This window comes from Hydra vulgaris, chromosome 02 (assembly GCF_038396675.1).
Source record: "Hydra vulgaris chromosome 02, alternate assembly HydraT2T_AEP".
Taxonomy (NCBI): domain Eukaryota; kingdom Metazoa; phylum Cnidaria; class Hydrozoa; order Anthoathecata; family Hydridae; genus Hydra; species Hydra vulgaris.
Window position 1 is genome coordinate 3,900,210 of NC_088921.1, and position 16,733 is coordinate 3,916,942.

General features: G+C 25.7%; 1 protein-coding gene across 1 annotated transcript in view; it reads left to right on the forward strand.

Moving 5' to 3' along the window:
- Positions 1-943: 943 nt before the first annotated feature.
- LOC136075729 (NACHT, LRR and PYD domains-containing protein 3-like) overlaps positions 944-16,733 on the forward strand; it is a 52,433-nt gene continuing 36,643 nt past the window's right edge. The window contains exons 1-2 of the mRNA XM_065789164.1: positions 944-1,037; positions 11,647-11,706. Coding sequence (XP_065645236.1) covers positions 944-1,037; positions 11,647-11,706 — 154 coding nt within the window. The remainder of the gene's footprint in view (positions 1,038-11,646; positions 11,707-16,733) is intronic.

Consider the following 16,733-nt stretch of genomic DNA (forward strand, 5'->3'; position numbering starts at 1 on the left):
CTTTAAAAAAATTCCATTTTTATGGATTCACAGAGAATGAATATTTTTTTAATTGGAGTATTTTATCACTGTATTTTCTTCAGACATTTAGATAACTCAATTTTTCTTTATATAGTATGGTTATTAGAATAAATTTCTAGCAGGGATGAAAAATTGAAGTATAGAGTTCAAGGTCTTGGAAGTATATAATAATTTTGGAACTCCGACTTTATTGGTTTTAAATTCCTTAGACAATATTTTGCTTTACACTTTTATGTTAATTTCAGGAAGTCACATAATTAAAAAAAATATGATAAAATATTTTTCAATATATAAACAAATAATTTTAAATGTATTCTACTTCAAACAGACTGCTCGGTCTTCTTAAAAGAATAAAATAATAATACATTGATAGAAATTACTTATTAATTTTTTTATTTTAAATTTTTTGTTTACATTACATGTTTTGTTAATAAAGACTTTCAAACATTTCAGAGAAGTTTTATTAGCAAAACATTGTGTAAAATTGAAAATATGAAAAGTGATTACTACTATATTTTTTAATATGCCATTATTTACTTTAAAAGATATTATTTTCAATCGCAAAAATCTTTTTTAATATTTTAAAAATTATTATTAATGTACATTACTTTTTAATTAAACTTTAGTCCTGCATTTTCTTAATTGTAATTGTAAGGCAAATGATGACATGCCAAACCTCACTGAAAAAAGTTTTTTAAAGTAAAACAATTTTGGTAATAACAAGCTTGCAAAGTGTGCTATCTCAATTCAAAATTAAACTTCCTTTCTCAAAAGTTTCCATGGATTGCCATCTAACTCTTGTTGAGATATCAGCAAAACTTTTTTTCAAATACAGAAAACCTTACAACAATGGGATAGAGGCTCAAGCTTGCCAGTTAGAACAAATTCAAACTGATTTACAAACTGAAACAGATACCTAAACATGGATCCTTATCCACATGAATGGAACAGCATTAAAACAAAACAGAATAAAATTACAAACTTATCAACTGTATTACCAGGTGTATATGTACCAGGTGTGTCAAAAATACTCCAGTAACTACTGCTATGTTCATTAACACATCAAAAAAAAAATTTTTCTTTTTAATGTATGGTGATAAAACAAAAGGACAGTTTGCAACATGATTCAACTTCATCAAGTTATTCTTTTAATTATCAACTAATTTTTGCTGTAAACTAATGAGTTAGATATACTTATCTAGCTCGTATCTTACTAGTAGTAAATAATATATACTTTCTTTCACCTCCTAAAAGTCACAGTGGCCACTACAGTCAAAGAGGCTATTCTTTTTTCTTTTTTGCTCACAAAAAAAATCCAAAAAACAGCTATAAAAACATCACACATAAAAAAACAAAAAACAAGAAACAAAAAGAAAGAAAGAAACATTCTTTTGACAAGGAATTTTTAGGAATTTTTTTTGAAAAAAATTTTTTTATCTTATAAACATATATGTATTTAGCAAGTGCAGCAAGTAACATGTAATAATAAAAGTGATATGTAGCATGTCACTTGCTGACAAAGTAAGAATAAGTGACATCTACTTAATGTACAATGAACACAATGGAATTTCTTTATTCATTTTAATTCAACTTACTAGTAATAATAAACAAAAAATACATTTCAACATTTTGTTTGAACAACACATTTAATTTATAAACAATCAGGATTTCCTTTTGCTTTTGTAGGTTAATATACAAATGATGAATTTTGGAAAGCATGCAACGAGAAACAAATACTTTAAAATGTTCACAATTGCTTGCAACAGAAATCTACATATTTATATTTTATTTGTCTTTAACTCATGTCTACTCATGTCACCATCCACCATTCTTCACTAAAATGACTGCAAACCATGCATTAGGCACAATCTATAAACATTTTGATTGTATATATAAAATCAAAAATGGCTTTAAATGTATGTGGCAAAAGTAAAAGTAACAAATTGTGCAGTCAAGAATTCTTGTTTGCCAAAAAAGCTTAAGCAACCTTATACAAAACATATTCAGAAAGCATGCAGAATTTCAAGCAACCTTATACAACACGTATTCAGAAAGCATGCAGAACTTCGAGCAACCTCACATACAACTCATATTCAGAAAGCATGCAGAACTTCGAGCAACCTCACATACAACACATATTCAGAAAGCATGCAGAACTTCGAGCAACCTCACATACAACACGTATTCAGAAATGCAGAACTTCGAGCAACCTATTTAAAATGCATTTAAAATGCAAATAGTTTAAAATGCAACTTGCTCTCATTCCTGAACTTTTTAAATGGTGTTCTATATCTTTGTCTCCAGCATACACTCAGTAAAATAATAAGCTGTTTAAGCTTTTATCTGCTTTTATAAAACCATCATTTCAAGACTTCCATTGTCATCATTCCTTCTGCCTCATTATGCGATCCCAGGTCTACCACATAACGTAACACTTTTGATAATAGAAACCAAATATTCTACAGACTCTATGAATGTAGTTTTGTACTGTGTTTTTACACTCACATCTGATTTCATAAACTGTAAAAAAAATTATCAAACAGAATTTTTGTGGTAGTGGTTATATAAATGGTTATTTAAATTTGGTCAAGTTTTTTTAGAATATCAGTTTTTTGAGTTTTGTAAGTTTTATTTTTTATTGTTCTGGTTTAGCTACGATTACGATTACGATTTTGACTCAATTTTATTCACAAATAAAACACAAATGATACATAGTTTCAAATAGACACTATTGAACCGAATATGTGTTGGAAACCTGAATATTCGAAAGAATTCTTTCTGCGTCTCGATATTTCTGACCCCCAAAATAATGCATGTAGTACCACTAATGGTGGATGACAATAATCTTTAAATGCCTTAGTAATGGATTCTTCAAACATAACATAAATAGGTACATGTAAGAGATTGTGGGTGGTTGTTTGTTGGTTCAATCAGCTTTGTAATACTGCAATCAGATATAAAAATCTACATATAATACAGGGTTATAGATGTGCAAGGTGAATCATTAAAGCTCTAGAAAGTTTTTTTGTTAAAAATTGTATTTTTTATTAGAAAATTATTTTTTTAAGTTTTTTAGTTAATAATCACATAAAATGAGAAAAAAAAAGTACTTAGCGTATAATATTAGCTTATAATAATACTATAACATATACTATTAACATATATAATACTATATGTTATAATATACTTTATGTGTATTACAACGTGTAGTATTAACACATCTTTTTTTATTTATGGAATGAAATGATTAAAAAATTAATGAAATGTTAAGCTGTTGTTGTATGTAAGAATTTTAGATAACACTGGTTAATTTAATAACTGCAAATCTTTTTGTGTTTTGAATGCATGGTAAGAGCCTGGCTGTTATTTTATAAGTATTAGTTGTTGTTAACTAACAAATTTGAAAACTTCATACCAGTACCACATAAAATATTAAGAAAACTTGGATAAGGCTTTCAGCCTTGTTGGAAGTGAATTAGTATATAAAAAATATTTTTTTTTATATTAGTTTAAGTTAATTCTGCAAAAGCCTCGATCGCATAGTATACATTTAAAAAAAAAGTTATCAAAATAGTAACATATATTTGTTACTGAATCTTTTAGGCTTCAGTAAAAAATTAACTTTACCATTACCATAGTTATATTATATTTAGTAAATAGTTTAAAAATATTGTTGAATATGTAAGCTTTTATTTAAATATAATTTTGAATGTGTTTATGAAAATATAGAGTAGAGATATTTTTAGTTTTTGATATTTACCATGTTTACCATAGATACATAGAGATGGGTGTGGTTTTTGATATATACCATAGATACATGGAGATACAAAAATATTACCATACCCACAAAAACCAGAAAAAAAGTTGTATAGAAGTTTTTAAACAATCATGTTTTGGATTTAGATCAGCCAAGGCTTGTTTTGTAAATATTTTATTGGCCACATCATTTAACTCAGTTTATTATGCCATACTAAATGCTACTAAATGCAGATCTAGGCATTATCATCAATTTGAATATTGTCAAGTGGTGTTTTTGGTTAAGATATTTGTTTAAAGACAGTTGTCATTTTTTAGATTTTAAGCAACATGAAATAAAACAAGATTTAAGCATTTATCTCCTTATCTTTACCAAGAATTTTAATTTTCTTTTTCTTACTAAGCATTTATTACAAACTTAAAATTTATGTTTCTTTAGTTTTATTATTATTTTGTGCAAAACTGTAACTTATTTAATTAATATTAGCTATTAATAACTAATTAATCAAAAAAAATTATTTTTTTTGAACAACTTCGTCATAAGTACCATATCATATTATTAAGAAAATTGTTTTGTTTGATATTATTTTGTTCAAAAATTATTTATATTATTTTATATAACTTATTTATATTATTATATAAATAAGTTACATAAATAATAATAAATTAATAATATATATTATTAAGAAAATTACACAGCTTCATTTGAATTGGAACTATTTTAATTCAAAGTAAAGGCTTTATTACCACTGTTCTTTTGTTAAGTTTTACCAATGTTCTTTTGTTAAGTTTTTGTGTTCCTTTGCTTACAAAAAAGATTTTTTTTCCCCTACGGTCTGTGGGCTAACTTTTTTGTTCCTGGATAGTTCTCTCATGAATTCTGCAGGATCTACAAAAGAACTATCTATAAAATGCTATTTTGGTTTAAATGACTTTGGAAATACAATATCCCAAAGTGTTTTATGTTGATGCCTTTTTTTTTTCTTTGAATGCCTTCCTTATCTAAAATATAAACTTTAACATTTTAGATAGTGACTATAGGCCCAACTATAGTAGTAAAAATCTGTCACCATTTCTATTGTACTTAAAAAGTACAATAGAAATGGTGACAGATTTTATTTCAGTGATTATTTATTTTTAGTATGATTTTTATTACATTGTGGAAGAATGATGATGATGATGAATTAAATTTATTATTTTTAAATCAAACTTTTTATAGAAATTAATTTTTTTTAAAGTATTTTCTATAAAATTTGAAATCTTAAAAATTCAACTTTTTTCATTATGAATCTTAGTAAGCTTAGTTTTAATTTTTTTTTTTTTTTTTCATCATTAGTACATTTTTTGATCATTTTTTTCTGCGTTATTTATTTTTTAAGCTGATTGCATAACACAATTAGCTTTAACTTATAAAATACTCGCTCAATAGTGTTGAAAATTTGTAACTATATTTTAGGGATGATGATGGCTAAAACACTAAAAAATTAAAGCTTCTATATAAAAACTCAATTTCAAAATGGTGTAACATTTTTTATAAGTTTTCTGATGCTCCGTACAAAAGAAGTATGTCTTAAGATGCCTAAAAGGTATGATTTTGAAATTTTTTCCTTTATTTCTATATATAACAAATTCCTTGTTACAAAAAAACTGCAAGGGTTTTTCAATGCAAATAAATCAGATTCAAAAAAGAAAAACCATGCAGTTTTTTTGGATTATGTTTGTTATATATAAAACATTAGGAAAAAATTTCAGAATCATATCTTTTAGGCATCTCAAGATAAACTTTTATTTGTATGTGGTGTCAAAAAAGTATTACACTGTTTTAAATTTGATTTTTTATTTGGAAGCATTCAATTAGCAATCAAAAAGGAGATTGGGACTGAGTATAGATATCTCTGAAACCTTAAGGAGTCAGACATTAAATTTTAGTGAAGTTTTCTTTCATAAATCATTAAAATCCGAGATGTGATGTTGCTGAAAATATTTTTTTGGATTGATTAGACACGAATTGACTTAAATCTCCTCGCTAGTACCTTGCTCAGTTTGTTTATCTGTGCAGAGACCGTTGTTTGAGTTTTATGAGTTTGTGCTTTAGAGCTATAGGTTTAAAATAGGGTTGTATCAACAATAGAAGTATAATTTAAAAATGAATTAAGTATCCTATTTATGGTAGCGGTCACCTTGTTGACCTTGCATTGGTGTTGATTTTTGGTTGGAGTTGAGGTTAGGCATTTGGTAAGCTATTGAGTTGGTGAATACAAAAAAAAGTAAAAAGTATGTTATAATTCATAAATGTAGTAATATCACACTTTTGTTCATGTGATTAACCATTCAAAGGTTTTTAATTTTTTTGTATTAAAATAAATTGATAAAATAACCTTATATAAATTTATAAATACATGTATAGCAACTTATAAATAATTAAAATACTGTCAATAGATGGTAATTTTAAATTGCTCCTCATTTATTTCTATCATCTTATAATATTTGGTGTTAAATGCATAACCCATCTTAAACTTTGATTAATGATTTTTTTATTAAAGTATTAAGTTTTGAATAGCTCATTAAAGCATTATTGAATATTTTGAATTTTGCATATAGCTCTGTCATATCCATATATATAATCAAACACTAAAGTGGTTTTCTTGGAAACCATTATAACCATTGAACCACTTTTTTACAAACTGTTATTTTCCACTACATTAGGACTGCAGTTACAAAGATGTAATGTTGAAAAACAGACAGTATTTTTTAATTAACAAAGACATAAGTTCATAGTTTAAAGAACTGATAAATTTCAATAGACATAAAAAGTTTTTGTTTTATAAAACATAACAGCTTTAACTACACTAATTCATTTCATCTGTTTTCAGCTAAATAATATCTTTTACAACAAAAAATGTTTTGATTTTTTATTTAAAAAAAAATTGTAAAAAGAACTAAAATGAATATTATTTGTTTTAATATCAATGTGCATTGAAATCAATTTTAAAGAAAAACTGCAGTTCTTATATTTTATTGTTTCTTTAAAAAAGTATATATATAATTTTTTAACATCTTTGCTTCCATCAATGCTGTTAGCAACCACTATTAGAGTTAGAAGTTGCTGGAAGAGAAAAGATAAAGTTTATAGAGCGAGATAACGATTGACAGACAACTTAAAAGCTTGCAAGTTATATGAATCAGGAAAGCAAGTTGAAGGAAGCAAATTTCAAAGAACTGATGTTCGAGGAAAAAAAACTAGACAAATAAGAGTTTTTTGAACACTTAAGAACAATCACAGTAAAAGGATTAGACTTAGCTCTTTAGAGCAGTCCCCATTATAGTATTTGTAGAAAAGAGAAAGAGAAGCAAAATTACAGCGATGTGATTATGGTTGGAGTTTGGCTTTTAAAGTAGCCCAACTATGTTTACAATGCGTTTTTGTGACTTGTCCAAGAAAGAAAGGACATCATTGGAAGATCCGCCCCAGATATGGCAACAGTATTTCATACAAGGATGGATTTGAGATTTAAAGAGATAAATAATAGAATCCGTAGTAAGATAGTGTGGAGCACGATAAATTGAATCCACCATAGCAGTTGCTAATTTTTCAATGGATTTGATATATGGTTTCCAAGAAAGATCTGAAGTAAGAGTTATTCCTAAAAGATGAAAGGTAAATGATTTATTGTGTACATTACCGCTCATAAATATAGAAAGATCAAAATTATTTTATATATTTATATAGAGGATATTCCCCTTCCCCTTTTACATAAAGGTGTTAGTTGTTTCACACTCTAATCTTTTGTCTTTTTTTTTTTGCCTGAAGATCAAAAGATTAGGGATCTATCTTAACAGCTTTACAATCAGTTCTTAGTATCATTACTTCCATGTCAACCAAACTGGGCGGCCCTGTTAGTCACCTGTATGCAATCACTGAAATAATAAATATTGTGTCGCAGAAACAATATTTATTAATTTCTTTGTGATTGGTGAGCTATGACTGCCTCTAATTTACACCACAACAACAAAACTTACAGAAGGCCCACTCGCTGGATGTGGTTATGACGCTTAAAACATTAAGACCACACTGAACTCCAATGTTCATGTTTTTTCAGTTACTCTATAGTTCACATCGGATCAGCTCTTGTATACAATGTGGTTAAATCTAAAATCTCTTTTGGCAAAATAAAGTGACATTACTTCACTCTTAGAGTGAAGCAATGTGACTAAAAGTAATCTTATGTAATGGTAACATGCCTTTTGTTACTATGGTTAATTCTTTTGCTGTAGAGTTTACCTATTCAAAAAAAAAAAATAATAATAGTATAATATTATAATAAAACAAGTAATTATGTTGTATCACTAATGTTATAATAACAAGTTATTTTAAGAACTTTTGTTAATTTATTCCATAATTAACAAGTTAAGTCAAGATGTAGAATACACAATTTTTTAAATAGAAAACTGTTATAAAAAGCCCTATTTATAACATAAAAAACTCTTAAGTAACATTTAGTTCTAGTTTGATAAAATAATACCCTTAAAGTGAAAAACTACTAGCCTGCTTGGTTTATTATTAAAAATAGCATACAACCATAGTTTTTCAATTATTTGTTAACCTAAAAATTATCTAATAAAATATTATTACGATTGAACACTGAATCATTAAATTTCTTTAAACAAAATTTGCAATCTGATAGAAGTTAAAATGTAAAAATATTTTTTGTTTTAACTTCACTATTATTATAATTATTGTTAATAATATTTAAAAATTTATATTATATATAAAAATATATACAATATATTAATATACATGAAGAGTCCAAGTGGAAAACCAGTGATGTCACATGTTAACAATTTTTGAGTTATTATTCCCACTATGTTATTGATAAGTTAGTGCGTCTTATAAAAGATGAATATCAAAAAAAAAAGTTAGATCATATTTAAATTTCCATTTGTAAAAAGAGGTCACAAGGGGTAAACTAGTTTTATCCAAATTGTTCAAGTGGTAAATCGGAGATGTCCACGCTGTATATGAGCCCTTTTTACTATTATTTGCATAACACCCAATAAATTTCATTTTGCAAAAGAAAAATAAAGAAAAATACTTAGTCGAAAGTGGGAACTAGACAGAAATAAACGATTATTTTTGCATACAATGGCCTTTCCGTGTAATTGCAACCGTTATATGTGTTTTCAGAATACGACAGTAGAAGAGAGGGAGTTTTTACTTTTGTACTTTAACAATTTGCAAAATAAAGATCATAAAGACGGCTTTCTTGCTTCAATGATTGAGGTTTTAAGTGTTAAACAAAGAAGACTTTGACAAAAAGAAAAAAATGATTTCTTCATGACCACTCACTGTCTTATAACATCAAAGTGACACTAGATAATAATACTGTTAGAGTTTCAGCTTGCATCAATGCTATTTTATCAATTTTTAGAATTGTAAAATCAAGAATAGAAAGAATAGTAAACAGAATAAACATTTATTTGTTTACGAATAAGAAATTCAAAAAAATAAATAATGAACAAATGTGTCTCAACAAAGTTTCTCTCTCAAAAATAACAACAGCAAAAAAAGATGTTATATGAGCTTGAAAGATAATAATTTGGTTTCGTTAAGTTAATAAAACATTATAAAGCTTGTATATTTGATTATTTTTTAAGGAGTTTCTCCTAAAAAGCACCAATAAAAACATACAAATCGACCTCTAGCCTTTTCAGACCATATTGTAAATAGTGTTATTGATCATATCAAGTCTTTTAAAGGATGAAAAAGTCATTATGCATTACATGACACTAAAAAGCTTTATTTACCAGAGGATCTTAACTTATCAAATATGTATACAAGGAGTGCTTCTCGCTGAATAAAGTTTATCGAGAAAGCTACAGGCACTTTAATAATGTGTGATTATTTCAGAATATTGTTAAATATTATCTAATTTTCTACTTTTTTTTTACCAAAAAAATATTTGTTCACTGCTTAGGATCAAACAGTGCTCACTTGTTTTGTTAGGATGAAACTTACGATAAAAAGGGAGCAGATAATGTTGCAAGCGTGCTGGAACACTATTTTGACTACATTTTACCAAAAGATGTATCACATTTGCAGCTTTTTTGTGATTCATGTGCTTGGCAAAACAAGAATTGGACTATTATTTGTTTTTTACAATTTAACGTGGTGAATTAGAAAACATTTTAACAAATCATTCTATCGTTCCCGATAAGTGGTCACTGTCATATGGAGTGTGGCTGTGATATGGTATAAGTTAACCAAAAGGTTCGAGCAGAGCTACCAATAAATTGGATGGAAGAGTTTCATAAGTGTCGTAAGAACTCATCACCATTTTAAGTTATTAAGACTAAGTTAAACATGTTCCTAAATTTTTCTTAACATATCAAACCATTTTACCTAGCTAAATGTCTGATACCAACACACCCTATTTGTGAAATTATTTTTTCCCAAGAATTTCATATTGTTTTACAATACAGACTCAGTTGGAATGAACCTTTTGAAAAAGTTATTATATCAAAAGCTTTTGGAAAAAAGAAGCAGATATAGCAAAAAACCCTTGCATGCTTGTAGAATGAGAGACTGCCTATCAGCTGTGCAAAGTATGCTGACCTTCAAGTTTTAAAACATTTTTGCAGGCCTGATGCCCAGCAGTATTTTAACAATATGCCTCACAAAGGTCAATTAAGTGATGATGAATCAGTATTAGAGTTTTGTGAACTTGAGTGTATTTAAATTAAAAAACAGTTATTGATTAAAGGAAAAAAGGAAGTTTTTGTTGAATTCTTTTCTTTTGTTTCTTTTGTTTTTCTGCAAGTCCTGACTGTGGCAATTGTTTGAAATTAAAAAGATTTTAAATTCAACTTAAAAGAAATGTATCAGAACATATTATAAGCAACATATTTAACCTTATTTTGAATTCTAAATCAAAATCTAAAATCAGAAAGGAAAAACCAGTGATGTCAAAAAGGTACACTTAGTTTCCAGGATTCAATGAGCATGTACAATTTGAATTCCTAAAAAAATATTTTCATGTTAATTTATCATGTAATAGATCATTTACAAAATAGAACTGCAAGTAACATAGTGAGATAAGTCTTCAAACATTACTTTTTTGTTTTCACAAAATGAAAAATGTGACATCACTGGTTTTCCCCTTGCAGTTGCTTATATAATCATTGGTTATCAATAGTTATTATCATTGGTTTCTGCTAAAAATCTATTTTCTAGGAAAGCTATCTGAAAAATAATATAAATAAATAAGAAGAACAAAATAAGTAAAAAAGTTTAAAGTTTGACAAAACAAAGTTAAGACCAAAAATGTTAATTAATTTAACTTACGTTACATTGTAACGTAAATTAAATGGGATTTAAAATTTTATACGTAGTTTTTGCGAATTGGATTTGTTAATCGTATTGTTAATCGTATTGAAACTTTTAAAATTGTGAATTTAATAGTTATTACAAAAATAAATAAACTTATAAATAAATAAATAAAAAGAAAATGCCTCTAGGCAGGGGATTTTTAATTGAATACAGTTAACATCTGCCCAAGATAAGTTATTTTATCAAGACATCTCTACCCTTTACTTAATCAACAACAAACTCCAACATAAAAATCCCCTATTTTTATGTTGGAGTTTGTTTCTCCTGAATTGAGTTTCAGTTTTGTTTGTTTTAAAAGTAAAATAAAAATGATGATTTTATTTATTTCAGTTGTTGATATTGTGACTTTTATTACATTAACATTATTAAAATTTATTTTAATAATTCGTTAGATTGCGGTAAAAAATACTACAAATTAACGTCATTATTTTGTTTATGTTCTGTTAAATAAATATACACCAATTTTTTTATATATTGTTTAGAAACTTCAAATTCAACAGTAAGCTCTACAAAATTTTCTGCTAAGAAAAGAAAATTTTCTGGTAATTCATATGTTTTATTTAACATTAACAATCAGGATTAAGTATGCTTTGTTAACCTTAAAATTATTTTATAAATGGTGATGGATGTTTCACATGAATTAGAGACAGATATTTCAGTGATTATTGTTAATATGACTTTTATTAAATTGTAAAAGAATACTGTAAATTAAATTTAGCATCATGTTATCTCAGATTGCTTTAATAATGTTACAATCATTAGTTTTGTTTACTTTTTCAGTTGCTCTTGTAAATGATCATTGGTTATCAATGGTTATTATCATTGGTTGGGTCAAAACTTCTAAAAACTCTCTTAAGAAATTGATTGAATAACACAAATTTGTTATATTCATTTATACCTTATTTTGATTTTACTTATAAACATGATATTTAAAACAAAACAAAAAAATTAGTTGTTTTAATCTTGTTTAAAAGTAAAAAATTATGACCAAGACCTCACTGTGTCATTGTTAGTATTATGCTCAATTTGTCTATCCATGCAGAGGCCTTGTTTGAGTTTCTTTAGTTTGTGTTTTGAAGCTATAGCTTAAAGAGAGAAGTTTGTTAACAATAAAAAATATATTTTGTTTTATAAAACATATTAGATTTAATTATAAAATTTCTTTTATTTGTTTTCACTCTAATAATATCTTTATTCAGCCTAAAAATAAGTTTTTAAATTTAAGTGAAAAGATAAATTTGTAACAAAAATTTGTTAAAACATTAAAATGATTATAGTCTATACTCTACCATAATTGTATATTGAAATTAATTTTATACTACAGAAAAATTTTACAATATATATATATATATACATATATATATATATATATATATATATATATATATATATATATATATATATATATATATATATATATATATATGTATATATATATATATATATATAAATATATATATATATATATATATATTACATATATATATATATATATATTACATATATATATATATATATATATATATATATATATATATATATATATATATATATGTATGCATACAAATATAGAAGAACAATATTAAATACAATTTTTTAAATGACTTTTTCAACGACGACTTAAGAGAAACTTTTTAATAAAAGTTTACATGCTTTAGATATTTATTAAAAAATATCAAAATATTTAGCTTTTAACCCTTAAAGGACGGGAAAAAAAAGTTGGGGTATTAAACTACCCCAACCTAAAATATTTTTAAGCAGAAAAGTTTAAATTTTTCAAAATTGTGTGCTTACAACAAAAAGAATCTTTTTTGTGCATCTCTGAAATTGCTTGGTTATATAGGTAGTTTTTTGGAATTATTTGGCAAAGATTACTATTTGCAACTATTACTGGAAGGTTGTTATTTGCATCTCATTTTTTAAAAAGACTTTTTGATGATCCCTTCAAAATTTATATTCTTTTATGTGAATCCCTATTTTTATAAATTAGGTGAATTTACAAGAACAAAATATAAGCGTTATATGCTTCAACATTCAAAAACATTGTAAATGTTGATTGGTAACTCTTTTGACAACATGAGTAGCATCTGACAAACTGGTATAATGTGTCAACTCCACCTTTAATCACAGACACAGAAAAATCCATTCAACATTAAATTGAGATTTCTCTAAAATAATAAATGCTTTTTATTCCTCGCACGGTGTTCGCAAATGGCGGATGCATTTTTATAATGGTAAAACAGAAAATTTAAGATAAATATAAAGTATATAGAAAAAACAAAACTATATACAAAAATATTTTTTATTTTATAAGCACAAATATATCATCAACGATCATATAAATTAACTTGAAGCAAACAGACACAAAAAATCATTCAAAAAGGAAAAATATATATAAAAATAAAAAAAGAATTTCAAATTTAAAAGAAAAAAAAAGAACACTTCATAAACTTAAATATAAAAGAAAAAAAGCAAAAGAAGTAAAGTAAAATGAAATAAGCAAATAAAAAGAAAAGATAAGAAGAGTTAAATAATCAATTAAGTAAGAAAGAAGAAAGAGCATTGGTAGAAGATTGTTTTTTTTTATAATTTTTATTTTTTCTTTACGATATAATTTGTAATCATGATTACATTAAATTAATTATTTTTCATGATTACATTAAATTAATATGATTACAATAAATTCATTAGTTAAAATACTCAAAAAATACTTTATACTATTGCAAAGTTAATCAATAGTTTCTGCTTGCCAGTTGTTCTTGTATACTTCTCCTTTCAATTTAGACCAAAAGTCCTCAATAAGCCTGCATTCAGTTACGTTGGGAGGGTTGTCTTTCTTTTCAACAAAATTGATGTTATTTTGTCTAAAATACTCTACTGCAGATTTTGCGTAATGTGATGTTGCTAGGTCAGGCCAGAATATGTAGCTGTCGTCTAGATGATTTGCTTTGATGAAAGGAACAAGTCTTTTTTTGATGCACTCGCTCAGTTATAATTCTTGCTTAAGTGATTGCTTAGAAAGTACAAAAAAAGGTATAGAAATACATTTAGCCTAAACGCAAATCCTAACCAACACTTTTTACTCATATTTTTCAACTGGATCATATTTTACGCTTGGCGGTGTCAAAGCAGTGTTACTTGAGTAGAAATTTTGGTTTCCGTTAATGGTGCTATGCTTCAAAGTGAAATAAGATTCATCATCAATTATCCAATCGTGATTTTTATATTTTTCGTATAATCAACTGCATCTGGTTCTTATTTTGCGTTTTTGTGACTCTGTTCTTAATGGAATCTTTGTCTTTTTTTTGCATTTAATATCTGTGTGTTTCTTCAATGTTTTGCATATAAAAGACTGATCGCACACAAATTTTCTAGCTGCTTGTCTTTGTGAGACGCCATCCTTATGGTCAAACATGGTCTTCAGCTTGGTAAGGTTCTTTTTTGTCATGTTTTTTGCGACTCGATCACTTCCTTTAACTCTTTGAGTTCCGATTCCATTTCTGCATGTTCAATTATACGGTATATGGTTGCTTTTAATATTTTTTCCACTTTAAAATGACAATAAGTGTAATATTTACCATTTTTGCTTATTGTCCATGTAAAATCCATTTAAGAAGCTCTTACTTAGATTTGTTTATTTTAATTTTAAATCGTTGAATTTTAATTAATTTTTTTATTTAATACTAGAATGAATTTGCAATAAAATACATACAATATATATATATATAACTAATGAAATTAGTACATGCAAATTTAAATTAACGCAGTCTCATTTTTATATATATATATATATATATATATATATATATATATATATGTTTATATATATATATATATATATATATATATATATATATATATATATATATATATATATATATATATATATATATGTTTATGTATATATATATATATATATATTTATATATATATATATATATATATATATATGTATATACATATGTATATATATATATATATATATATATATATATATATATATATATATATATATATATATATATATATATATATATATATATATATATATATTGCGTGCTAGATTAAATAAATGGTATCAGCTTTTGGTATCATCCACTTCTTTCGATATCATTTTTTTTTTTTTGATTTACCAATTTACTAACCGCTTTTTAAAAAAAATTTAATCCTGTATTAACAAAACACGCATTGATAAACATATTAATACAAAATTATACATTTTAATATATATTTTTAAAAACAAATTCAAATTCAATCAATGTTTTATAAGTTGGTAAACAGAAAACAAAGAAAAAAGTTGAATAACAAGAAAATGGTGACTTTAAAAAAATTGTAAACTGCATATAAGTAAAGAAAACAAAATGACAGGAAGTATTTTGTTTATATTCTAAAGTATTTATATTCTAAAGTATTGTGTTTGAGGTAGAAATCTTTTTAGTATTATAAAAGTTTTTGAGATTAAACAAGAGACGTGTGAGATATGTACATCCCTCGAGCAGTGATCATGATAGTAGTTTTAAAATTAGAAAAAGATGTAACCAAATGACAAATGGGACAGAATTAGAAACTTGGAAGCTAGAGCAATTCTAACTGCATTTACAATATATTTTTGAACTAAGTTTAAATAAAAATGAGCATAATTGGAAGAACCAACCCAAGTATGACAACAGTATTCCATGCAAGGATGAAAACTAGATTTATAGAGCTATAGAATGGAATGAGGTGTAAATAAACAGGTGCTATCTTGGAAGAGAGATCACATTCAAATCAGCTGTTTTTTGAAATTTAAAATCTCATAACTTTTTTGAGCAAGGTACATTATTGTCTCATTAAGCAAACAGAGCCACTTTAGCGGTAAGAAAATATTAAAGATCATTCATCCACAAATATTTATATATTTACTTTATTATTGATTTTTTTTTGAAAGACGTTTTAGTATTAGTGTTTTAAAATTTACGATTTTTTATGCTTTGTATTAACATATATACATTAGATATCATATTATAATATCATATATACATTAGAAAAATAATCGTTAGCATTGGTTATTTTTCTGATATTTATTCATGTTTTCATCATAATGTTTTCTAGAAAAATTGTTAATATTTCTTTAAGCATCATAATGTTTTTAAGCATCATAACTGTGATTACTTAATATAACTGAAGATATTTGAGACCAAGCATCATTAAATTGATACCAAAACTGATTTCTAATCACATCAGTAATACATCTTCAAGCAAAGAAGCTTTTCATTTTGATCAGTAATATATCTTAATATATAAGCAAAGAAGCACCATTTATAAAAATGCTCTCAATTCTTGTGGATTCAAAGATAAGATCAATTTCATTCCAAATATCCAAAATTATAATACAAAATCTTGAAAAAGAGGCATTATCTAGTTTAACCCACCTTATTTGCTCAACGTCATAACAAACAAAAACATTTTTGAGTACAATTGATGAATATTTCCCTAAACGCCACAGACTTCACAAACTTTTTAACTAAAACAACTTAAAGGTTAGTTATAGCTGTCTTCCAAACATCAAGAGTATTATTATTTCTCATAA